General features: G+C 48.7%; 1 protein-coding gene and 1 long non-coding RNA gene across 3 annotated transcripts in view; one reads left to right on the top strand and one right to left on the bottom strand.

The window, feature by feature from the left end:
* LOC144145987 (uncharacterized) overlaps nt 1-25007 on the bottom strand; it is a 180535-nt gene extending 155528 nt beyond the window's left edge. The window contains exon 1 of the long non-coding RNA XR_013317637.1: nt 24876-25007. This is a non-coding gene — a long non-coding RNA (uncharacterized LOC144145987). The remainder of the gene's footprint in view (nt 1-24875) is intronic.
* The window catches only part of LOC144145976 (high-affinity choline transporter 1-like), a 118761-nt gene that overhangs the window by 23050 nt on the left and 68971 nt on the right, over nt 1-26740 (top strand). Inside the window, exons 1-2 of one of the 2 annotated variants that reach the window (XM_077677871.1) lie at nt 16695-17050; nt 24907-25159. In XM_077677871.1, the coding sequence (XP_077533997.1) occupies nt 24979-25159 (181 nt within the window). In that variant the 5' untranslated portion in view covers nt 16695-17050; nt 24907-24978. Of the gene's footprint in view, nt 1-16694; nt 17051-24906; nt 25160-26740 lie in introns of those variants that run through there. The other variant, XM_077677861.1, reaches the window with a different exon arrangement.

Raw genomic sequence — 26740 nt, 5'->3', positions numbered from 1 at the left:
TTACAGTCTGCTTCACCACACTAAACTTCAACGCCAATCGCTACTTTTCAGGAGCAAATCTGATATATATAATGAGGTTTGGCCTAATTTAGCTCAAAAAAATCAGCAGTGGCTTAGCTCAGCTATGCCAGGATACACGTAGCGTGAGCTAAGGTTCAGCTGGTTATTCTTAGGTTTCCCGGTTGTCTAGGATTAGCTTATTATTATGCTTACTGTTGCTAAAACGATTTCCAATCGAATCCAATCCAGTCCATCAATCCAAATTCAATCCAAATCCAATCCAGTCGCGGTGCATGGCGGCGGGGCCGGCGTGCCAGCTGTGCGCCGTGAGACGTCACTGCTCCTCGCGCATGCGTTGCACGGCTCTCCAGGAGCCAAGCGAAACTGTTCAACCTCGGCCAGTTTAGCTCACGCTACAAAACGTTATCTGCGACGTGGCATCACGCAATTGAAAACGTCATTCCTCTGTTACGAAATGCCAGAGTGCAAACTGCATTTTCCGGTGAACATCATATACTGGTCTGCGTCATTAGGCTGCTTTGCCCCTTTCATCGCAATTTATTTAATTGGTCGTGGGGTTTAACGCGCCGAAGCAACACCTGGGCTATGCATGATACGCGTCATAATGGAGGGATCCGGATTAATTTTGGCCACCTGGGGTTCTTTAACGCGCGTCAAAGTCTCTACACAAGGGCGTTTTTGCTTTCCGCCTCCATCTGAAATGCACGCACTGCGGCCGGGATCTAACCCGCACCCTTGGGCCCAGCAGCACAACATTTTATCTCGATGATTGGTCATTCAGGTTCGCTTTGAGGGCGCATACCACCGGATGTGTATAAGAAAAATTTCGACCAAGCCTTCCATGACGACCCGTGTTGTGGTAGTGGGACTGGCGAGCTTTGCGCGGGCGAGTTGCCTCCGTTTAGACGACAAGAAGTCAGAGGTGGGAAATATTAATCTATGGCGAGATAAAGCATAATGAAGTTTCAGCGAACAGGTCCGCGTGAACATTCCAACATGAATACTCACTCCGACAGCATAACGGCTCTCGAGCACTACCCAGCACGTCTGACTCAGTGCACTTACTTTCCGTTTTTGTAGGCGTAACACTAGTTTCCGTTTACTGCCAACAAGTCAGTACTGGGACCAACACGACGGAGCTCGAGCAAAAAATTGGCCTCGTATCTGCTCCATTCGCTGCAAATGTCGTCGAAAGACGATAGTCTTCTGCCGCCTCTGCCGCGCAACTGCCTCTTCTTTCCTTCCCGCCCACCTCTCACACTCTTCTCCCGTCTCGTTCTTCCCACTACAAACACAGTGGAGGCTTGCCCAATTCAATTCAATTTTACCGCATTCCACTGCTCGCGCGCAATCTACGGGAACCTTTAGTTAGTGTTGGACTTCTTGGAATGCTGCCTGGGATGGCGCGTGAGCGTTTTTTGTGTTTTTGGGCCAAAACATTGTTTTCAGTGCGTATTGTTTTATTTGGTATGGCTAAAATCAAGCAGCTATGCTTTCCTTATTAAAAGAACACTGCAGAAGTCAGCTATGTATTGATGTTCTGCCTCAGATTTGCGTAATGTTTTCTTTTCGATCAACAACGTTGGCTCGAAAAGAGTTACGCTACTCGAATTAGTGGCGTAGAAATCTGTGCTTATATAAACACTTCGTTCAAGAATTCTTTTATTTTTTTGGCCGGGCGGCTGAATCGAGGGATATACAGACAGCTCGCGCCCAAGAGGAAACGAGGGAACCATGCACGGGATTCCAGTGCACTGCCGCCGCTGGTGGGGCCCTCTAATCTCTCCGCTGCAGAACGGGCAGTCGCTTTACGCGTAAACGAAGAATTGGCGACCGTAACTGTGGCACGTAAAAACTAGTTCATAGCAGAGCGAAACAACTTTGTTACCGCGTACTCCCCCATCGTATACGGCTGCGCACCGTAAAAGAAAAAAAAAACAGACACGCCTTTGTCTTCGCTTTTGCATGCAAGAGAGAGAGAGAGAGAGAGAGAGTATAACGTTTTGTCAAAACGAGCCATTTCGTGCTAGCTGGCCGGGGCACCAGCCCTGTGGGGGGCATCCTTAGTCCGACGACTTCTTGTTGCGCCGCAAGGTCCGAGATGGCCATCCGGTCCATCAATTGCTCGTATGTAGTTTGGCGATAAAGACGGGGATTGCGGGCACTCCCATACCAGGTGACATAGGGTTCCAGGGGATGGGCAGTAGGTACTGGTCATGTACTATGTATTGGGTTGGGAACATTTGGTTAATTAAGGTATGTACGGTGGCGGTATGAGTTAGTTTGTAAAATATAGGTAGTGGCTTCATGCCGGATGAGGCGAGGGGGAGGGAAGGGTATCTGCGGTGGTTGAGGTGGTAGTGGGCTAGAAGGTCAGGTGGGTTGGGAGGAGTATCTGGGCGAGGAGGCTGACGGTCCGGCCGGAGAGGGCCGCAAGCCTTAAACCTTATTCCTTGCGTCCGCCTGAGGGAGTTCCTCTATCTTTTTCAATTGCGAAAGCGGTAAATCAACCATTTAGCGAGAAAGACGTCACCGGCGTTGTGCGGCGTATGTAGGATACTCTGAAATTGTCAGTACGTGAGACGCGTTCCATATCGTGGGCCTCAAGAAATGAAACAAAAAGAAAATAATCGCGCGGATACGCGCATAGCCGCATGGTAAATCGAAGATCGTTTCTTCTTCAACCGGCTTGAGTTTACCACGTGGTGCTCCGAGCTTCGCTCCCCGGCTGCTTCTGCTCCTCTCGCCCAGCGGCGCATCATTCGCCAGCGAGCCAGACTGCTCTCCTGAGGGGCGCAGAACGCCTTGCGGCGTTCAGCTGAGCACTCAGCGACGTGCTTTCGCATTCACAAATTGCGCTTAGGTGTCCACACAGGTTTCTTTTTATGACTGAACGCCATTTCACTTTATAACAGTGACATCACGATCACCCTGACAGCGCTCAAAATCATCATCGTAAACCATGCGCTGCCCTTATCACCAGCCCTAATCCATGGGAGGACATCCTTCTAGTGACAATACATCAGCAGCGCGTGGACTATTGTCTCAGAACGCAATTCTGGCGACGGGCACAGAGAATAACGAGGGTCACGCGCACGTTGGTCGTCCCCGCTCTGTACTGAGGCCGGGCTTCCTAGAATAAGTGCGGAGATGTAAGGCTCGTCGTTCGCGTACGAGCAGCGATGTCGTCACCTGCCTGCTTTCAGACAAGGTTACTTGACCTCCCGCAGAAGATTTATTTCGTACCAACTGTGCTGAACTTGAAGAGGCGGGCTAAGGTGCAATAAGGGTTGGGTTTGTTGTACTACGGAAGGAACTGCAGAGAAGCCCCTACAAAGCGAAGATTTAAAATTTTGTTTTTGATCGTGACGGCCAACAATACAAGCGTTTGCCGTTAGTAAGCACACATCGCCCTTAAACCGGGAATCTCCCACGCTCATAACTTCATATTCCAGGGTCCAGACAGCCAGAAATAAATTTATCTGGCTACAGCCGGGCGACGTCTCCTCCGTCGTCCGTTAGGTAGCGGCCCCCCCCCCTCCCCCTCTCCCCCCCCCCCCCCCCCCAAAAAAAACAAAGCCCCCAGGTCACCCTTCAGTTTCTCGCATTATTCTCTTTTTTTTCAGAGTAAAAAAGTGTAAAGTGTGTCTAAACATACGCGCTTGCGTACACAAGAGGGAAAATGAAGGAGCTGCTTCGTGATCTACGGTGGTGCATTATTTGATTAGACATGGGAGCACACTAACCAGATTGCCGTACATAGGTCACTATTTTTTTATTGATGGCAGATGTCCGGTTGTTGTGTTCGCACATTTTACAGCGCCATGCGCGTCTTACAATCAGCGAAATTGGAAAATTCTGTGGAGCCATCTTTCGATAAAAAGAAAACGCGCTGTAAAATTTATTTACTTTTTGAAACGTTATCGGTGGACGAGCGGCGCAAACCGATGATGTTTATGATATCATGCACAAACATCGGGGAAAATGGGCCTCTTGTACTGCTGACCTTCTTTCTTCGCTTCATAAAAATGCACAACGTTGCTTTATTCCTCCTCGGGTAAACCGTTTCGCTATTTACTCTTGCAACGGTAATGATTTTCTCGCCATACAGGCACCCACGCAATGTGAGTTATGCGTCCCATAAAACCCCGCCTGAACGTCTTTGTTATTTGTGAGGTTGTGCAGCAATATTCCGGCGAGCCACAAAAAAACCAACAAGGCTAAATTGAGAGCTCAGGTTTGCAGCGGTGAATGACTGGTACAGCTAGGAAGACCAAAACTAAATGGAGCGTACGGAAATGCAATCCAAGTTGTGTCGCCGGACAGTTTGCGTCCACACCCGTTTTCACTCTAGCTCCGCGAACTGCCCAAATAGAGCCTGATTTCCCCAGACTCGAATGACTTGTCAAGGCGCATTCCAAACGAAGACCTAATCGAGAACGTCGTGTTTAGGTTTTTAACGACTGAATAAGGCCGTGGGGCCGGCGGGACTCCCAGGCACTGGCGTACGCCTACGCAAACTTTTGAAGCGCCAAATATTTAGACAAAGAACGAAAAGGACAGAAACATTGGGCGCTTCAAAATCTTATAATTGTCTATAACACTCGAGCGGCGTGCCGCGGGCTGCACGTACGACGCCTATCGGTGACGCCAGGTTCGAAAGAGTTTGCATCTGCGCGTGCGCAGATGCAAGCTACCTGCAAGGCCACCCTGCTGCGATAGGCGTGTCTCTGTTCGCGTTTTCGGCCGTCAGGGCTACAGAGGGTGCTTGCACCAACAGAAGCGCTGCTGACGGCACCGGCCGCCGGATGCACGCAGAACGGGCGTTGCTCAGCGCGCGCCGCCCCCGAGCATGATTGGTCTGCTGCGTCTCTGCTCGAGAAAAAACTGCCGCGTCATCCTTCTGTGAAAGTGATACATGTAATCGTGTGATGCGCTCTTTGAATTTATCCGCTGGTGTTTGTAGCCGGTCGACGGCGCCGACGGTTGGATTTCATAGAGCTGCTTTCATCGTTCAAATGGCCATGCTTTGAGACATCGCCTCCGGTATTTTTACAATGCCAAACGCATCAGCCCGGATCGGCCAAGCAAGCCCTCTCCTTCTAGTCCGGCCACTCTGCCGCAATCGGTAGCCTTCCCAGCGCTTCAGTCATGTGACCAGTTCAGCTTGGGGCGACGCGTCGTGGAGAGCGGCAACGTAGGCAAAACATGCTCCGCCGCGGCTCTGAGCTTTGTAGCGCTGGAGCGAGTGCCATTACTTTGACAATCTCAAAGATCGGTTGCCTTGGCAACCAGGCACAAGCCGCTCTTGAATTCAGTTTCGTTTGCGGGATCCCGGTTCAGCTCGGGGCCCCACCTTGCGACATGTGGGCACTGCAGGCGTACCACTCACTCCCATTGGGAAGCGAGCGATGCGTTTGGCATTCTAAAAAATTGGCCGCGTATCTGCCCCTTTCGTTGCAAATGTCGTCAAAAGACGATAGTCTTTATCGACTTTTGCCAAGTAAATGCCTCCCTTCGCTTTACCGCTCACCTCTCATGTTGTTCCTCTTGCGTCGAGCTCCTCCCAAGGTAAAGACACCAAAGGTTTGCTTAAATCATTTTAAATTTCCCGCGTTCCACTGCTCCAAACCGGGTGTCTCGATGCGAACGCTGCCGTACGGCGAAGACGCGCGTTAATTGAGGCGCCCTACTTCAACGTTTATAGAACCGCGTTTCCCTACTCCACGTGCGTTGCAAGCAGAACGTGGAAACTATCTAGTGGAACCTTGCGTAACTGTTGCCGGTTGATTTCTTAAAATGGCGCCAGAAGCTATAGTGGCGCGGGCGACAGCAGGCGACGGTGGAGTGAATTCTTTTTCTGCAGTTGATAAAGTATTTAATTTCGCAAAAGTCAAGCATGTTTGAATTTTTATAAAGGAACACTGCAAATATCACTTCTGTATTGATTTGTTGTCTCATATTTGCGTAATGTCCTCTTCTTCTTCAACAATGTTGACAAGTATGAACATTACACCGGACCAAGACGGGTAGATTTAGCTGTGACTATATAAGACTATTGCGCAGGCATTGTTTTGCTTTGGCCGGGTGGCTGAATCGAGTCACAGACAGACAGACGGACAGACATACAGACACACAGACATACAGACAGACCAAAATTTCTGGGTTTAAGTAGCCCAAGAAAGACTATCGTCTTTAAAATATAGGAGACGATGTTTGAGATCAATGAACACACTGAGCCGAGCGTCAGTGGAAGGTTGTTCACAATAATGTTGTGCATATTCTGGCATACAGGAAAAAGAGCTGCTGAACCACAACGTTGTAAATAATTTAAGCTCAATATAGGAAAACATCAATGAATATGATCAGGAGAATTTTGAGGCATCACGAAATCATACGCTAGCCATAGAGGAAGCGCCTTGTTTGAAGCGCCCACTGATAATCATGCTTAGTAGCTTCCCCTCCCCCCTTTTTTTTACCGTCATCTATTGGTCATTTTTAAACATTTGCGAATTACTTTTTACTTTTTACTTTTTTTACTTTACTTTTACTTTCTGCTTTTAATTAACATTTACTTCGCGCTCGCTAGATGGCGAGCAGTGTTTTTGTGTAGTGGCGTCCTCGCTCCGACGGATGCAACGGATCCGTTTTTCGCGCCGCCTGTGCCTTTGCGTTGAGATGCACGATTGCAGACGATCTGTGTCGATGCATGCGTTGTATCAAGGTGAGGGGACTAACAACAACTACTAGTTGTTCTCAAACGTCCGCATTGGATTGATCTCGTGCCTCGGGGAACGGTGGGGTTACAAGCCTGTGGGGGAATAAAGGCGGCACTCGAAATGGAATCGTTGTGACTGCTCTGTAAACGGCGGCGCGTTCACGATGAAAGCGAAGGCGGAGTGCCTCCCGGGACGAATGGAAGAAGTCGCGCATTCGCATGGCGTCATGTCTTGCTAACCGCAGTTCCGGTGCTCGGTGAATAATGTCTTGGTTATTTTAACGAATTTTAATTGCACACAACCACAGTAACGTACCTATTTGTACTTCCTCGATCCTCAAACCGATCAGCTGACTAGGCGTTTCTCGCATAACAAGCCTTGCTCGGGTAGCGCCGCCAGGGGTGGAACGTTTCTCCATTAGCGCACGAAGGGGGAAATGTTCCTCCATTCCCAGGGGAAGAAACGCGCTCCTCCCTCTTAAAGGGATAATCTTTCTACTCCTCAGGGAGCAATATATATTACATTCCTGTTTCACCCTAGAGGGAGAAACTACCACACCCTTTTTTTTAGAATGCTGGTGGCGCCATCATCCTCTGTAGCATCGGTGGCCAAAAATACGAACAAAGAGATGCTGGTCGTGTTAGGGTTGCCGCGCACGCGCAGATGCAAATTATCTCGAACCTGGCGTCCCCGATAGGCGTCGTACGTGCAGTCCGCCGCACGCCACTCGAGTGTTATATACAAGCTTGTTGACGTCTGTACTTGCCCAAAGCTTAGTTTACGTACGTCGAAAATTTTAGAGTGCTTCTAGTCGACGGTACATACACCGAGAAATATTTACGAGTACCGTAACTGCTTTCATAGAATTTAGGTAAAACACAACCCCTCGCGGAAACTTTTCATGAAAATGTACTGATACTGAATACTGATACTGAATACTGAAATGTACTGATACTGAATGACACTGAATACTGGAAAATGCAATTAGTCTGACAGAGCACGAAATGCGTTGAAGGTTGAAATAAGGGGCGCGATCCTGGAAGCCTACACCACACATGCTACCAAGAATCGTTGTACGATAAGTATTTTATGTGAATAACTCTTTACGAAAATTTTCCAGAGTTATTGTCGACGGTGGATGTTTGAAGGAAATTGCAAAAGCCTGGGAAAAACGTAGGCACGTGTTCACACTTGCCTATACAGGCAATTGCTTCATGACGTCATTAGTAGTTATAGATAAGCCAGAGCACAGGAATGTCTACTGAAGTTATTCTCTGTTTCAACTTGAAGTGGTCTAGTCGTAGCATAGCCGAGGCGGCGACATGCCTAAAATGCCTGCCGACATTGTGCGAGTTCAAATACGTTCTTTTTCAGCTGCTGTCGTTTATTTGGTGCTCATTGGGCAGATAGGCTAGCATTTATTTTCTGTTCCAAAAGTCACTATTACTACACCAACTCCTCCTTATTTTCTCCTTCGTGAAAATATCATAGCATCTTATAAAAGACCGTACTTAAAAACCCCAGATTATTCCATCTTTCGTCGTTCCAAAAATAGCGCACGGTTTTTACTCTCCGCATTTAGAAACGAATAAAACGCGAAAACGAAGGAGACCAAATATATTCTGTCTCACGGATACGGTGAAGTCAAAGGCGGCCTCGGCAACTAGGCGGAAGGGCGAACGTGCCTTCGAAAGGCAATGAGACCGGAGTACATGTGCCTAGGCACAACAATACCGGGAAGTGGTCGACTTCCGTTCGGTTTATTCGCTTGTGAACCACAAGCCGCCGCAATATTATACCGTTTCTAGATGTTTTCGCTAGTTTTACTGGCCACGGAGTTGTGTCTCTCTCGCAGCGCTATGTGGAGTTGGTGGCGTATATTGCAGTCATCGGACAGGCGCGGGGAAGCAACCACAAGATGGCACATTTCGGCCTAGCTTCATTGCAATTTCGTCCGATTTCGAACGTGCTACCGCAGGGATTAACAAGTAGTGTAGCGCTCATTGAAAGGCCCCTGCAACACTTTCTTCAACCTTTTTCATCATCGGAATATGGCCAATAAACCACCCCAGTGCGTGGATTAGGTGGCCATGAAATACCCACGCCAAATGTTGCTGCTTTCACACATACTTGGAAACTCGCCCAAAAATTGTCTTTATCTCTTTGCCGGTATCTTCAAAGTTCGAGCGTTCTCTTTGCGCTTATGTGACGTCACAGAACCAATAGATCCACTTTTTGCGGGCTTCCTTTCAGTTGCGTCAACAAAAGAATTCGGAAGCTGCTTTAAATAAATCTGCAACAAAAACAAAGCAGGGACTTTTAAAAAAATCGGGGGTCGTTTTACCACGTCAATCCGTATTTCATACCCGTCTACTTTTTCCCATTTCTGTTGTATTGTTTGTTTAATTATTTCCAATTGTTTAATAATTCTTCAAATTTGGGGCGTATACGCGAAAGCATAAAAAGGTACTTGCCTCGGCGAGCAAATCACGGAACGCTGTTCTGGGCCGGCGATGACTGTGTTTTCTCGGCGCTGCCAGGCATAAAGGAGTGTGCGAAATCGTGTGTTGGCTTCGTTGCAGGGCCCCTTTAAACCGAGGGTTGAAGCAGCAACATACCCACAAATTTCGCCGGAAGGTTTGAACGTTCAGGAACGGAGTAAAACCGTTTCGAAAAAGCAACATCTCCCGTACAACAGCGCATCTCCTTGCAAGCAAGCAGGTCCAAAATGTTTTGTGGAAGGCTTTACAATTCTGGCCTAATTCGTCGTCGGAAGTTGCTGCCCATAGATTTGCGCCTGGAAGAACAATCTCGTAAAAGAGATGCTGTACTCAAAGAAAATGCACAAAGGCCTCACCTAGCGTGACAATTTCGCGAAAATACTTTGCCTACCACTCAATAACTTCGGAGTAATCAGGTGGGAAAAAACTGCGATAAGCTGTGACGCGGAATTTGTGTGCACTAGGCACCCGAACCCATCGCGCGTAGGGTTACAGCCTCCTTCACACTGCAAGCGTGCTAGTGCATGCTGCTGCCCCCCGCCTCCCTCCTCTCGTTACAAAAAAAAAAAAAAAGCTTATGTCGCTTGGTTTCACGCAGTGCGTCTGGATGACCAATCTGTGCACCGAGAGAAACCTTGACGAATCACAATGTGTGCCACAAATTTTATTCAAAAACATTATCTGCGTGGTCACATCACGCAATGCAAACATCATTGCTGCATCGCGTAAGGCTTTTTTTTTTTTTGTGGTGTGAAAGCCCATGCTGCACCTCGTAATCGGCGCACCTTGCAGGCCTTGATGGCCACGATTAGTATTCCCGGTGCGCTGCATGCGGTGAAAAGACCCTTGGGTGTTTTGAAGAGTCTGGCCACGTTTGTTCGAAGCTCTTTTTTCGCGTCGCCTCTCACTGTGTGTGGCCAAGTATCACTTCTCTTCTTTCGTCCACCGCTACCCATTCTTCGTTGGCGTCTTTACCTTGCCCGGTTTTGCGATTCTCAATTCCATGAAGCGTAACCGTGTTTATTTAGCTGCCTAATATGCCCAAAGGTATCACAGTGGGGAAATGCGCCCATCATTGCAGCTTGCACAAATGGTGAAGCTTTGCATCTTCAAGCTCTGCAAGCGCACCATCAAATAGCACTTCAGTGGCTCCCTGCCCATTGCGGGATAACTGGAAATGTGAAGGCTGACGTTGCAGCATCCACAGCGCATGACCAACATGGATCAAAAATACCGGTACCATTTTCTCGCAAAGATGCTTCAGCCCTTGCATCCAGTGTGGCATGGAGCATGCAGCGATCGCTTTGGGCAGGCGCATCTCGTCATTACGCGCCCCTCTACTCTATCGACCCGCATTGTAATTTTAAGATGCCGCCTGGACTATCCAAGCATGATAAAGCAGTACTGCACCGCATGCGGTTGCACGTCGCCTACACGCGATACTACTGCTACAAAATCAACCAGTCCACCTCGCCTCTGTGCCCACAGTGTGGTGTGCGGGAAGATCTCCAACACCTCATTTGTGACTGTGCGCGCTTTACTACATAAAGAGTGCATCTCGCAGTGTCACTGGGCCGGCCGCTCTCCGTAGGACTAGAACTGAGGGACGTATTAGGTCCTTGGAATTCTTCCAAACGTGCCGCTCGTGCAACGAAAGCCTTATTGGCGTACCTAAAAGACACAAGACTTGATCAGACTTTGTAATTAGTTAAAATCATATGTACTCCTCTTCATCATTAAAATCATCATCGTCATAGCATTCATCTGGCGTAGCAAGCCAGGCATCTTAGCTCGGCTGACATCGCCAGTTTTCATCTCTCTCTCTCTCTCTCTCTCTCTCTCTCTCTCTCTCTCTCTCTCTCTCTCTCTCTCTCTCTCTCTCTCTCTCTCTCTCTCTCTCTCTCTCTCTCTCTCTCTCTCTCTCTCTCTCAAATTCTGAATGAGCTACCCTCCTAGAAGCTTTTAGTATTTTTAGATGCGACGGCATCTCATTCACTCGCCTTGTCCCTCCATACGGCGTTGTCGTTGTCCGTCCACACCCCTCCCCCATTCTCCTCGTCGCGCGAGCTGCGCTCTCCGCCGCTCACCCCCTCTCCTCTCCGATAGCGAACACTCTCTCGCGAGGGGCATTGGATTGGATTCGATTGGATTGGCTTGGCTTGGATTGGATTGGATTGGATTTGGATTGGATTAAAGTGGATTGTGTTGGATTGTGTTGCGTCACAGCCGCGGCATGGTGTTCACGGCACGTTTCACGCGATGGGAGAATCAACCTAACGGAAACAACAACGGAAGCCCCTATGCGTCGCATCTACACAGGGGTTCCCGCGAGGGGAGGTGGGAGTAATTTTTATGCTGGACCAAGTCATGGCGATGGTGTGTGCACAAACATCTTGGTCCATGCTTGTTCGAGAGCGGCTGTAAGCATCGAATCTTACCATTGACGATTGGACTGGCTTCATACGTGAAGAGCACATATATCAAGGATCCTATACGAGGATCCTTTGTATATGCGCTGTAGCGGTATCGTATATCGTATACGTACATGTTTTGACAAAACCTGTACCTACAAGGTACAGGTTTTGTCAAAAGTCCGAGAACACTTAAGCACTTCTTATGAGTTGTGGAGGCGAAAGCATTAACGTGCAATTGAATTCTGGAGATGGAGTTGGCGCCGAACGCACGTGCCGGCATTGTGGGCGCCGCCATTCATCGGAGCGCCGGCAGTCAGTGCGGCGGTGTGCCGCGAAGGGCGCCCTGGATTGCGAATGACTGCTGTGCCACTGGGCGAGGACAGAGGATACCTGCGTCACCCTCCAGTCTCCCCATAGAGTTTCTTACAATATACACTAGAGAGGAATCTGGCGCTAGTGTCTATGCGGCTCACGTCAAGGCTGTCTGTGTCGTCATGGGCCGCCATTATACATTGCGCTCACCTGAGTTTCACCATTGGCTTGGATTTAAACGTTTTAGTGACCGCAAATTTAAATGAGGTGCCACAAAAACGCGAAGTGTGCAATTATGTATGTGGAAAATAAAACCAGGCTGTTTTAAACTAAGGAAAAAGGAAGTAAAGCGTATTTTTGCCGCGACGGTTGTGCCTGCTATTCCGCAGGCCAAGGTTGCAGTTACGAACAATGTTAATAGTTGGGGAGGGGGGGGGGGGGACTCATTAGAGACTCTCATTTTTTTAAATTTCACCATTATTTCAAATAATAAGTTGTTTGAAGAGTTTGGAAAGTTTTTTGAGCGTGCCTAGGCAAACTTTGCCTTCGTGGTGAACCAGTGGACTGACCGTCAGCTAGTTTAACAAGAAAACGTGGCGTTAAACAGTCGTGGATGATGACAAGATAGGACTCATACAAGCGCCCGTATCTGTCATATCTTGTCTTCGTCAAAGTACGTTTTGTTTCTTCTTTTCGTCGGCTACAAATTTCGCGGCGGCATATTACCCGCTCAGTCATACGTCCTTCGACTGCGGCATGAGCAACGTCAGGTGCGATCACGTACTGCCTGATGTTTCAACGAACACGGCTGCCGCAGAACAGGCAGGATTTCGGCTTCCTTGTAGCTCGTAAACGTGTTATTGCATAGTGAAGAAAGCAAATCCCAAAAACCGCTTAAGAATCCAACTGTCATGCCAAGCCCAAGCCAAAAAGGGGGGTCTTCCCATGAACCCCCACGACGACATGGCTTACCAGGCGCAGTTTGCTCTCTAGTATACTTACTAAGAAACTCTATGAGTCTTCTTTACTGCACACTGCTCTCTGGAGGTGGCATCACGTTCCCCCGCTGCGCAATTGCAGCGCGCGCTACTGCTTCGAAGCATCTGCGTTGCGGGGCTTTCATTTGTTTTATTAATGCGGAAGCATCAGACTGCCAGTTGGGCGAGAAATCCAGCGTTGGCGTCTGCAGTATCAAAACGGCACCTAACTTACCATTGGCTGTGACGCTCACACTGGATCATATACCACACACCGCTGAAGGTCAAAGCGGACGCTCCCAAGAAATAAAACAGCTATTCGTAGCTTGACGCTTGTGCATAGGCTTGCACTATACCTTTCATTTAGCTTTATTACAACGACGGCGACTCTATGGTTGTACCATTGCTTGTAACATTGCCACGAGGGGGTGCCGCGAGCGTCTTTTGTACTTTGAGGTCAAAACATTTTTCAAAGGCGTATTTTTTATTTGCTATTGCAAAAAACGACTTGAAATAATAGTGCAAATGCCATTTATGTATTGATTTCTTGCATCAAGTATGCCTGATGTTTCATTTTTGCTCAACAATATTGACAAGTATGAACTTTGCCACCCGATCCAGTAGTTGTGACAGGCTTTGAATATGATAGCGTCTCGAACAAGACTCGTTTTAACTGTTGGCATGTCGGCTAAATAAAAAGACAGACAGACATACAGACGACAGACATATAGAAAGACCGATATTTTCACCTAAAGTAGCCCAAGAAAGGGTATTGTCTCGAAAAATTGTATCAGTAATCTTGAGCCTGCCACTTCGCCTACAAAACTGAAGGGTCCACGTGACGGGCATGCTATTTGGGCCACGCTTGTATGGACAGAAGCATGAAGTTGCAGCATCACTAGCATGAGCGAGCCCCACTGGCTCTGTAACTTTGGTTTCTTCAGCGCAGAGAATTTTAAATGCAGAGCATTTCAGTAACTCACGATGTCACCCGCGTTGGCGTCCGTAGTCCGCACGCTCACTGCGCATGCGCGTCGAGTCGAGGCGAAAGCGAACACTCTCTCGCGAGGGGCATTGGATTGGATTGGATTGGATTGGATTGGATTGGCTTGGCTTGGATTGTCTTGGCTTGGATTGGATTTGGATTGGATTGGATTAAAGTGGATTGTGTTGGATTGTGTTGCGTCATAGCCGCGGCACGTTGCGTCATAACCGCGGCAGACGCGCTTGGGCCGGCGCATGTGCAGTACTCTCTCTTCCGCGGTTTCCTCTCCTTCGGGCGCGCTGCGCATATAACCGGTGTGCCGTTCTCCGGCCAAGCAACATCCGTGGTTGGCTCAAACACCTAGAGTCCACGCCGCTTTACAAGTACGCCAACGTCGTCGACTGGGACCGGCTTACGCAGTCCCCTCAACGTATATAAGCGGCGGAGCGCGCGTTCGGAATTCAGTCAAGGGCGTCTTTGCTTGGCTTTCGCTTGACGTGACGCTTTGCTTGACTCGAGCAGATGCGACGCATTTACTCGAGTTCCCCCCGTGGGAAGATGCGGGCGGCTTTTTTTCAAACGGCGTAACTGGCCCCGCTTGAACAACGCCTCCTGGACTGAGGAACGGGTCAACCATCTTCGTTTCGGCCCAAAATATAACGTTTGTACCACCACCACTATCGCACATCTGACCGTCAAGTAAGGCTGCTGACAGTCCTCGCGTCGACGAGGACGGTTTCGCAATTTCGCTAGAAAGTTTACGTTTAGCTTCCTGGATGAAGGAAATGCCAACATCTGACCGTCAAGTAATTAATGCTGCTGACAGTTCTCGCGTCGCCGAGGATGGTTGCGCGATTTCGCTAGGAAGTTTACGTTTAGCTTCCTGGATGAAGGAAATTCCAATGATAGTTTTAGGTGCGGAGTACCTTAGGACCGCATAAAGTCCGTCCCCGTCCGTGCGCATAGCTTTTACAATCGCAAAAAATCACGCAGGCACCGGCAGGATTCGAGCCTGTGTCTGGTAGACCAGACAGAATTAGTGTCCGTTGTCTTACCCATTAGGCTACTACCGTACGTGATTTAGTACCGGAGAGTGAAACGGCTTACTCCCTCGCCTGTACCGGTGTGGAGTACCTTAGGACCTCTCAATGTCCGCCCGCGTCCATCCGTGCGCACACCACCGTCAAGCGAAAATCAAGCGAAATTCGATTTGAGGCGTGAGTTGCAGTTTCAGTTAGGGAATAATCAAGGTGCAACTCACGGCTCAAATCGAATGACGGTCGGGGCGCAAATCGGATGTCACTTTGGGCGCAACTTGGATGTCATTTCGAGTCCCCGTACTCCGCACCCTCACCATCATCCACGAAGAGGAGATGCTGCCATTTTTTTATTGTTGTTGTTGTTGAAGGCCCGCCACACACAAGAGATATCGCGCTTATCGATCTTTTGAAAGTGTTGTTTAGAAAAACTAACACAAAAGAGCAAGGCTATTTCGAGGCAGTGTGCGTCAAATGTTGGCCTCACTGGCGTGGCGGCGGGATTTTGAACGTGTACACGCACCCGAATCATGCCCTGAAGGGGCTACACCGCTGCGAGCGACAGAGCCTGCGAAGCGAGAACAAAGGCAAGCTGGGGAGGACGGCACACCACCGCGGTAACAGACGTCTGTCAATGTCACATGCTCCCTGTCTCGTTTTTTAGCCATTGTTCATCACGTGCTGGAACAGTTTGTTTCGGTTGCTCATGCAGCGAAAACTGAAACCTGTAGGCTTGATAAATCCCAGCAGATTTTTTGTTTTTTCGCAACGAGCTGCGTCCATCAGACTTTGAGATGAACATTCGTTCCGTGGGAGTGAGGAACCAAAAATAATCACTTAAAAATTGGGAGTTTCAGCTAATTAAGCCAATTAATCTGAACTTTATCCCATTCTCTGATATTGGTTGGGACCTGTAAACACACCGCGAATGGAACGTGCGTGTAACAAGAGCCCCAGAAAAAATAACAGACCCGACGAAAAATCAAACCGCATAATGCATAAATCTCAAAAGAGGAAACGATGAAGCTACTTGACCTTCGGGGAGCAGTTTCCTAATTCTTTATTTCGTTATTGTCTGTACTGTTCTTGCTATTTCCGTCACTCCGGCTCACCAAGATGCCCGCAGCCGTTGCTTTTCCTTTGAAGGGTTCAGCTTTCGGGAAGCGGGATGCATGACGGCGCAAGGGGACGTGTCGCCGTTCCCCGCCTCCTCTACCTCGAGTCGCTTTCAGCAGCGTCCCAAAGTACCTTCTGCGCGGAGCAGAGATGAGCTCTAGAGGCGATTTGTTTTCGTAGAGACGACTCGGTCGGGCCTCTGAAGGTCGCAAGCCTACCAGCAAGAATTTTACGGGAACGAAGGGTCGATTGCGAAGCTGAAACCTTTATGTCGCTTTCGAAGCGCCTTTCCCTCCGGCGTGGGCGTCGTGGAGACTCGGTGGAGACGTAACAGACGACTTGAGAGTAGAAGCAAAGCGAGGTCGGTGGTCTTCCTATTTGCGTAGGGAGAAAATCGTGCGCACATTGAAACGAACTAAGCGGAATGGAGCCGGCTCCCCAAAAACGCGCTTCTTTTCCCGCCAAGAAGCGCGGACAAAGAAAAGCAATTGCGAGGGCAACGACGTCAGCAGTGACGTGCGAGAGTCGCCATTGGCCCGCTGCGCGCTTTTGTCGGCGCGGTCGATGGCGACTGGCCAATGGCGGCCGCCGCGGCCCACCGCATAGATCGAACCCGGCGCCCGTGAAGGAAGGCCGCGGGCAGCACGACGGCACCGGGCCATTGCGAGCTGTCCGGGACGGGGGGAAGCCAGCGACCCGAGGGGAGCCAGCCATCCACCAGACGTCTCGGAACCACTCCGCTGGGTGTGTTAGATGATTGCCACACGTTGCAGGCTGCGAAACTTCCCATCGAAACGTACTAGCCTGCGCTGGGGAGACAGTTGCCGGCGCCATTCCCCGTTCGCCGGCCACTGGTAGCGCCCAGCCGCGAGACACGCCGACCTGCTGACCGACGACGCTGGTGGGGCCCTGCTAGTGGACACCGCCGCCCAGCTCCCCTCGGGCCCGCGCCTCGCCGCTCACGCCGAGTAAGAAACCCCCCGCGGCCCCGAGAGTCGCTGCCCCTGGGGGCCCCGGCCGGCGGCTCTCGGGGCTGTGGACGCCTATGCCGCAGTGCTGCCCACGCAGCCGCTTCTCCGGTGGCCTGTGCCTTTGTCCTTGTCGCGGTTCCGGCTAATAGCTCCACTCGTACGGCCCTAGCTGTAGAAAAATGTCGTTCTTCAGGCCGAGGCTGCAAATAGGTGTCTATAAATGCCACGCTCCGGGTCGCTTGCTGCTCAGGAATGAAAAAAATGGATGGGGAAATAATTTTTCTAGTAATTTGGAGCGCGACCACCGTTATTCGTCTTTCGTCGGTACAGTTGGGCGAATCAATGGGAGGAATGGATGCGGAATACGAACGAGGAGTGGCTTTATCAGGAATCCATGTTTAGCGAAGACGCGATCTGGAAATTTGGTCTAAAGGCGCTTTTAGTTTCCCTCTTTTTCGTTGCTTTAGTGGTGGCCCTCGAATTACGAGTGGCCCTTACACGTGACCGAATCTGACATCTGAATTTCTTCCTTCAGTGCGCTTGGTCTCATCTCTCTCTCTCGCATCTTAACAGAAAGGTCGCGGCCACGTCAGTAACTCTGCCCTTTACTGGCGCGGAAAACTGCGAGTGCGGACCCATCCGCGAATTCCAGGAGGAAGCTAAATCTCCCCCCGCTGAATTCACCAAGTGCCGGCCGGCGAATTAGGTAACAACGTGCGACCGTGACGAACGCGAGGCCAGAATTACGTCAGAGGCTAAATGAGCGAAACTCGGATACTGAACGACGTCGTTTTTCCGTTCTGCTTTCTGGTATCAATCGATAACTGGCTTGAATGGCACTTTCTCACGTGCGCTGTTGTAACTTCTGAAACCATGATAGTTGTTTGTGTAATGAGTGCTCTGCATACACGCTCATGTCCCGATTCCGGTTCTATGCTGGGATTCCGTTTATATGCGCTCGCTGCTTCCCAGCGTAACAATTCTTATTACAGTGACAGAAGGAATGCTATTATTAGCAGCATTGTTTTCGTTTAGCAGTCCTTGCTTCATTTAGTATCACGGATGCATCCCTAAAAAATGGTTTCTCTCTTTTAAATTACCGCTATAATCGTGGAGTCGAAGGCTGAGTTCATATTAGCTATAGGTGCACCTCCGGCAGCGGGGAATTGTAACTAATTTCCGAATTATCGGAGCTTTCATCATGAATGCCGCGAAAATTTTGGCTGGGAACGCGTCCATTTTACTCTGTCCTGTGCTCTTTTGTCAAGGGCTAAATGCCTAATTTATGGCCAATAATGTTTATAGCACCAATTTCTTCTCAATGTAAAATGAAATGTTAAACCATTAGACGTGCTGTCAAAAGTAACGAATGTTAGGGGGGCTGATGGTACGGCGGCAGCTCCCTTAATCAACGTAATTAAGACCTATATGCCACCGGCCATGCACCATCCGAAACCAAGGTAGGGGGCAGGAAGGGTGACCAGAAACTCCCACCCGCGCGAGAATGGGAAGAGGAAAGCGTTACGCGCTCCCCGGCAGTGCCGTAGACGCTCACTTAGCCACTGACCAGAGGCATGACAGGGAAGACAAGCCGAAATTAAACGATGTGAACATTTAATTTAAATCAACAAAAATAATTATAAATCATAAGCCGTAACCAAACTAATCGTGGACAGCAGCTGGTCAATCTGTACGCACAAACACTTGACAATTCATTAGGATTGAGAAAAGAAAAACGAAGGAAATGGCGGGTCTAAATAACGACTAAACAGAGGTCGTCCGATATGACCATGGTAAAATGCACGCGCAAAAAAAAAAACGGTACATAGAGAAGATATGAACTAACACACTTCAGGCATGGGATGGTGGAGATCTCAGATTCGGAAAGAAAAAAATAAGCTATTAAGGGACACGTTTCGAACGCGACAACTTGTTGAGTAAAGAGGGAAAGGACTTTCTTTGCGAGGGGTACAGTGAATCCGCTCTGGGAGTGCCGAGAGCCCGTACGGAGGCGGCGTCAGGTCTCCCTTGGCCGCAGCAGAGCCGTTGCTCGTAGCAGAGTCCTTCAATACTTTCGCAGGGATCTGAAGCAACTCCGGCGGCGCACTGATTCTTCCGAAGTAAGTGCCGCAAGTTCACCCGTACAAAAGGGCAGGACCCCGGGCAAAGCACACCGCTGCCTGCGCGGCAGACCTTGGCAAAGTCCGCAAACGCTTAACTCCCGATACTTTCTGTCCGTCTTTGCGGGAAAGTTGCCTTCACTCTGTTCTGATTTTCAAACGACCGGTTCCCTGTTCTGAAGCGAAGCTTTCTTTGGCTCTTCGGCCAGGTTTGGAGGAACCTGCCGTTGTTTTGTGGCACCCCGAGCTGCTGGGTTTTATCCTGAACCCAACAACACTAGCTAGCCTCCGCTTATAGTCCTTACGGAGCCCAATAAGCGATCGCGGTCGGGGGGCCGGGGGGGGGGGAGGGGGGGGTGGGGAGAGAAGGGGTGAGAGGGCGGCGTGGCGAAATTACGTGTAATAACGGTTGCTTCTTCGGACCGCTACTTAGAAGGTGGGGGGGGGGGGGGGGTCTCAGTTCCTGCGTGTCTCACGCTTTCTCCGCCTGGAAATGGTGGCGCCTTCACCATGGGGGAGATTTAAATGCTAAAATTCACGCTTTGTATTTCTCTAGGAACTCGTCACGGCTCACCGTTCTCAATAATCAACGACTCCGCGAAGCACAACAGCCCTCTAAAATAAAGTCCCTCGCCAGTTCATTCTACCCCAGGCAGGATATGTTGCGTCACGTCGATTCCCACCTCGCGTGGGATCCGCCAATTTTCCCCCGGAATCCATGGATCATGGCTTCGTTCCCCTGCGGGCTCCTTTATCCGCGTAGTGCAGACTCTTCACCAGCCGGTCGAAATGGAAACGATATATATGCGCCTTGACACCTCTCAACCCACGACTGTCCGTACAAAATAACAAAGTGCCGGAAAATAAAATTCATCCGGGCACGAATCTCGCGACCGGCGCACAAAACTGCGAAGGCCAGAACATTAGGCAAGGGAGATTTGGTAAACGCTCTTTCAGAATCTCCAAGGGGAATCAATTGAATGACGCAGTTCATGTATTAACGTCCCATATCTCTCAAACGAAACAGTGAATAAAGCAATGCAGGTATACGCAAGAAAAGAAATATACTTATTTTTAGCCATACAGGGTTTATTCGCTCTGTGTCATGGAGGTAATTCAGGAAGCAAAATATAGTTGTAATGTAGAAGCTGCAACAAGAGTGAAATGTCGGCAGTTTGTTGGGCATCATTTTTAAGATGAGAAGTTGTAGAGGGCTCATATAGAGCAGCATTTAAACTTTAAACGGGTTATTTAAAACGCAACGTTTTGGTATTTACCCAAATTATCGGCCATTATTGGTACTTAAAAGATGCATTCGCAGCGGGTCGGAGGGCAGATCAAATAGTCCGGGCCGTCCCTTAACACCACTCCTTCGCATTAATGCGCAATTTTTAGCATGGTTGAAGCACTCAGCGTAGTCGGTCGAACGAAATTCAAACTACGAGGCTGAGATCAACAACTTTAAAGGGACCCTGCAACGCTTTCTTTTTCAATTTTTTTCTAAATCTTAAATGCTTGAAGAACGCAGCCAACCAACACATCCAGTACTTAGAATAAGGGGTCGCAAAGCACCTCAGCCAGAAATTACTGCTCCATGCCCATCAGATGTCTTAAAAACTTGCTCAAAAGATTTTTCTCTCTTTCCTGGTCTTGGCGTTCTTTGACCACTGTAATCACGTCATTACAGCGGTGTTGTGGCTATTGGCCGGCTTTTGTTCAGTTGAGGCAATGAAGGCATTCTACAGCCATCCAAAAAAGAAAGCTACAAAAGTAAAGCAGAAACGGAAGGCGTATCTGCTGCGACAAGCAAATACTGCAGTGTCGCTGCGTGCTGGAGATAACTATAGCTTTCGCAGTGCTTCCAGGTGCGAAGAAAATAGTGAAAGCGTTTATCACAAGTGTTGCAGGGTCCCCTTAAGGTTGGGTTAACATAGCCCTCAACGTCACATGATGGGATTAAACAATAATGCTTGGCATCTGTTTGTATATCTCTCTCGACGATGTGCGCGTTTACGACTACGTTTTTTTTTTTTAATTTTCACGAGACGCGCCTGAAGAAAAAAAAAACTGGTCGATTCCTCTGTCATAGGAATCGGTAAAACAAGAAAGTAAAATGTGCCACGAAATCTGCAGCGAAATGAGCATGATTTGCGGATCCGCGGCTGCCTTTTGGGTGTGCTTGGAGAGCGACGTCCTCCTGGCGGGTCGCTTCGGTCGCTTCCACTGGCGTCATTTCCGTGACGGATATGAAGGCAGTGACATTTTGGTGTATCCCGGCATAAAACACTTTCGTGTTAAAATATAAAACCCGAAAACGAACAACCCATAGTATAACGTACTCTTTAGTACTAAAGATTGCTTCCCCGCAAGAAACCCCGGTATGCAGTGGTGCACCGTTTACAGGCCACTTCCTTCGTGGTTCTGGCGTCACTTCCGTTGACGGATATGACGTCGGTGAAAAGGTCGTGTATCCAGGCATGAAACACTTTCGTGTTGAAAAGCAAATTTATTAGGTGGGCCGAGCACTGATTAGGTGGGCCGAACACCGAAGAAATGCTGACTTGATGGACATAAGCTAAAGATATTTAGGAGTTGTTGTAATAACTGCGTACAGTAAAACATCGCTTCAACTAACGTTACAAAAAATAATTTAAAATCCTTTGGTGGATCTTAAATGCGTGAGTACCTCTTACCTCTCCCTCGGTAACGTGAAGGTCGGCTCGTCAGCCGTGCCTCGTATACTGTGACAACCGTCTTTAGCGCTCGAACCTTCTCGGCGCCCGCGTTTCCTCGCTTTAGCAGCGGAATTGGCTGCCTGTCGCTCTTTTTCTTGCCCGCCGCTGTCGGCATTTCTTCGCCGCCATTCCAATCACTTCCTCCTTTGTGGCCCTGCACGCAGTGCACGCTCAATTTTACAGCGCGTACAAGCGGCGACTGGAGCCATGGTACTCGTCGAGACGGCGCGTGGCTCGCGCGTCGGACGAAGCAATGGGCGAGTCGCGCTTCGACTTGACGTCTTCCTCGCAACTTCTGCAGCGGACCGAAGACGGCGCCACCGCAGCCACGCGCTCTTTCGTTGTATGTTCCTTCGCCCTGCGGGCAGATCGGTGAAGATTTTCGCCGACGTGCCCGTCTATTGCTCACGCAATAATGAGGGAACTCGCCTGCAAACCACCATCATTGCATTGACATTATTATTATTTTTTGAATGGACGTCTTTTACCGGAAATTAATTATCAACAATTTTTTTACCGGCAAAATAGCTATCTTCTTCGATGTATGGTACTGACACTCAATTATCCCCCTAATTTCTTGGAGATGGCTTGCGGTGGCATACACTGCGTCTTCTTTGCCGTTTGTGATCTATAACTTGCAGTCGAAGGCATGTCTGCTTGTGTAGTCTTTGGCATTCTGACTTTTTCACGTAACTAGAGCCTTCCTGAACGACACACTAAATTGTGGGACCAGTTCACTGCGAGAAAAAATCGGCGGGTACTGAGACAGCCCTTTACGTCTTCCCCAAAGCTGTTACGACACAGAATATACAATAGAGCCGGTACATGTGCGGTCAGTGAGTCCATAATTAAAGATTCGATACATGTGTCTTCGCGGAAAGGTTGGCGAAACTTTTTTTTTTGGGGGGGGGAGGGGGGGGGAAGGGGGTTGGAATTGGAGAATTCACGAAATAATGCAAGCGACGACAAATAAATATCCAACATTTTTCTTTAAACCAGCCAAGTTCACTTTGATATTCGAAAACATACAGTTATGCAGTAATTTCGGTTGAGTGAACTTGGAGAATTCTTAATAAGTCATTTAATCTTTTTTTCAATTAGGTTTAATTGCTATGCGTTTTGCCACAAATAGAGGTTATGTCTGACACCTTCAGGCATCTTTTCGCGCGTGCGTCACGCAATCATTGCCTTTAAACAGCCACTGCGCATTGAATGCCACAGTTTCAAGTGCCGGTGAAGTAATTCTGACGCCAACGCAGAACAAAAACATTCAGTGCCCTTCCACTCCGTAAAAAAGGATGACCAGCGAAGCTTTTGGGCGCAATGTTAGCGTCGTCTTAGCGGCTAATTGCCATGTACATTTTTTTTCTGGATAGTTCCGGTAAAATAACATTTACAGCCGTTTTCTGTAACCATACTTCCTCCTTAGATGGCCATATATTGACAGCAGAGGGTAATTCTGGGACGTTTCCAACGTCGCTGCGAACTAATTAGGACAGGTAAATAAAACTTGGCGTAATGATAGAATTATCTAAGCGGATAATGGTTATATAATTTGTTTCAGAATAATTTCGATAACACAAGAGTTAGAGACTTTTTGTGCATTTTCTGTGATCATACTCCCTGTATCGATTGTCATGCTTCCCCTTAAAGTCGGCTTCACGTAACAAATTGCATTATAGAAAGACCTTGTTTAGGGGCAATAAAATCCGTATTGCGAACGTATGAAGGCCGTATGGCCTCTCCTTATTCTTGTATGAAATTTTTCGCATACTCGGAAGGTGTGGCACACAGTTTTACGATCCCAGTAATTTTAGTGGGCGCCGAAAAAAGGCGCTAATTTTACGTGCGATTCTTGTCTAGACCGCTCCGTTGCCGGAAGTAATCTACTGGATCCAAGACATCGACAGCTTCCCTGTAAAACACGTGTGGACGAAATGTTAGTTGGCTATACAAGATGCACCGGGTGGCTTCAATTATTGATTTGAGTGCACTAAGGCGTGCACCTAGCTTAGGTGTATATTTCCAGCGAATTGAACCACAAACGTAAACCTTCTTACACCCTATAATCACATACCTAGGAAGTGCTTGTTTTAAGAGGGGCTAGTTACAATTACAATACTCCTGCCTGCTTACAATACTAGGGGTAGGATTAGGCCAATCTTAGAAGATCTAAGGTTGTTTTTCTGCAGCCACAAATCTCCCTTCTCATATGGCAGGGCGTGCAACTGCCCTTTGCTCGGCTCACGGAGAAAGAAGTATTTCTTGCTCCGTGGCTCGGCTCTGGTTTGCTGGAACGCTTTCTTTGATGGCGTCATTCTTCTCTAACCGCGGCCTTTTCACGTCCACGCTAACGGTGAACGCTTGCACACCACTTCGTCGGCTTAGCATTCCCGGCGCCTAACACAGTCCGCTCACCAGCCCATTTACCGTCAACGGCTTCCACTCCATTCCACTCCATTCCCTTGTCTTCAATGTGTGTTGAGCCTGACAATGATCGAGCCGATCACGATGTATACTGATGAACGAGCCGGATGCACGATCAGCCAGAGCCTGTATACATTATAAGACAAGCTGTGTTCTGGCTTCAGTGTTCAGTCCATGCCACCAACTTGCCCAATTCGGCGAATGACGATGCCCCGCAAAGAATTGACTAAAAAATTCGGTCTGTGCTGTGGCACCACGAAAATACAAGCATGACATTCTGCGTTGCGAAGTGCCACTGCGCAGATCACATTTCTGGTTCAAATAGTACGCACGTTGATGTCATTGTCCGAATTCGCCTGGCTGGCTGCATGGTCACTCGGATGCATTGTGATGAAGCTGAACTACGGGATTGTTTTATAGTGTACGCCCGGCTATGGATTTATTACCGCTTCATTCCATTATAAATGACTTGGCAAACATGTTTTCGCGGCAACCAGCCATGTATGCGCCACATTTTGGGTTAAAACGTTGATAATTTACCGGATGCCGTCCGTCCGCTGTCCTTTTGCAGCACGAGCTCCACCGATTCCTGAAACAGCGACTATCGACGCGCAGAGGTCCTCCGACCCAGTGACGTGTCCCCATGGCTATCAACATAGCTGGCGTGGTGTCCGTGGTGATCTTCTACATCATCATCCTGGTAGTGGGCATCTGGGCGGGGCGCAAAAGCAAGAAGACCTCAGGCAACGACCCGGGAGACGCCGACGAGGTCATGCTCGCCGGCAGGAACATAGGCATCTTTGTCGGCATCTTTACCATGACAGGTACGTGAGCTCGTTATCTGCTACCTAACGCTGGGCTGAGGTGTGGCAGGACCGCAGCCTTGGTGGGCATCAAATTATTAGGGCTTTGTTTTTTCCTACAGTCAATGTGTTACAAAAGATTTCACTTTAGAATCGTTTTCCTACCGTGTCTTTTCAATGCCATAGCGTTACTTCAACCCAGTACCCGTTATGTGGTTTACGTTTTAAGAGGCACGTTCCAAAGTGTATATAGTTTGAGGTTACACACTAACAGGGTTAGTGTGTAACCTGAAACTTATTAGTGGATACGGTATTCTTTCTCAGTTAATATGCGACCTAAAAGTATTCAAGACCTGTTAATGACATGCCTCGCCATGTACAAAGACTGCGGGGCATGCGCCATACCTGCGGTTGTTAGCACATTGATAGCTCACACGGAGATCGCAAGATAGTACGGACAATTTTGCTTTGAAAAATTTCCTCGACATGCCGAGACGAGCTTCGCAACCATGTCTCGAGACAGGAGTATACGGCGGTCTGCTGAATGCGGGAGTATTATAGTATAAAACGTAAATGGGAGGTGGTAATGAAGGTGGTAGAAACATTTATTGAGCTGTTCTGTGAGAGTATCCTCAGAAAAATTTATTGAGCTGTCCTCAGGTCAGGGACCCGTGGACGATCGGGTTGTCTTGGTTCTGCACGCCAGAAGTGCAGATCTGCACGCCAGAAGAAATGCAAAATTATTCTACCCCTACCCCAAACACGTACCACCTCCGATTTAGTTTTTTTGTTTTTTTGCCAGTAGTTTCTATGGAGCATTATATAACTTAGGTCGCCTTTGTAAATTGTTCATGGGATTGTCGTGTCTGTGAATATGCGGCCAATCGCGTGCATCATCTTACAGGGCAATTTTCGCGAGCAAACCACGGTTGTTGAAGAATATAGAGGACGCACGACGGTCCCGGTGCGGGCACAATAGGTCGCATAGAAAAGACGGCGTGAAAAATGCGTTCGGTGCGAGCAAAGTCATCGCTTTCAATGACGTCTGCTAACAAAGAAACGCCGGCGGGAAAATAAAAAAAGGTAAACGGGCAGTTGTTTCACAACGCGCATCAGTCGCTCAATATCCGTACGGGGCTCACACAGCTTTCTGGTCCGCATAAGAAATGCAAAATTGCCGTCCTTCAGAAAAATCTCCATTCGTGGCTTCCTTTCTAAACGCAGCTGCTCGTTCCAACCCGTATTTCTCACTGACTTTGCCCATAAGAGGTTGGGTTCAATAAAGGCGACACCTATACGACTTGACGCCTCAAATTGATGTAACTGCATCGTGATATGGCCTAAACAACACCGCTCTCACGTGCGGCTGACAGCTCCAGTATCAGCGGCTCGATAAGAAGGCTGTACAGCTGTTGACAAACGCCTTATCACCACCCAACCTCTCGTTAGATACCTCAAGCTGACTTTTTTTTTTTTTTAGTATGGCCACTGACAATAAGTCGCCACCACATGACGATTCTATACCACGATTTTCTGCTTACGCCTTCACAATATTTCGCGAGTCTGTTCTGCCACAGTAAACCTAAATGACCCATTAAAGGG

This window comes from Haemaphysalis longicornis, unplaced genomic scaffold (assembly GCF_048455015.1).
Source record: "Haemaphysalis longicornis isolate Haplotype H1 unplaced genomic scaffold, Haemaphysalis longicornis Haplotype H1 scaffold_1, whole genome shotgun sequence".
NCBI classification, from domain to species: Eukaryota; Metazoa; Arthropoda; class Arachnida; order Ixodida; family Ixodidae; genus Haemaphysalis; species Haemaphysalis longicornis.
Note: the sequence above shows the minus strand (reverse complement) of the source record. Positions and strands in the feature narration are given on the sequence as shown.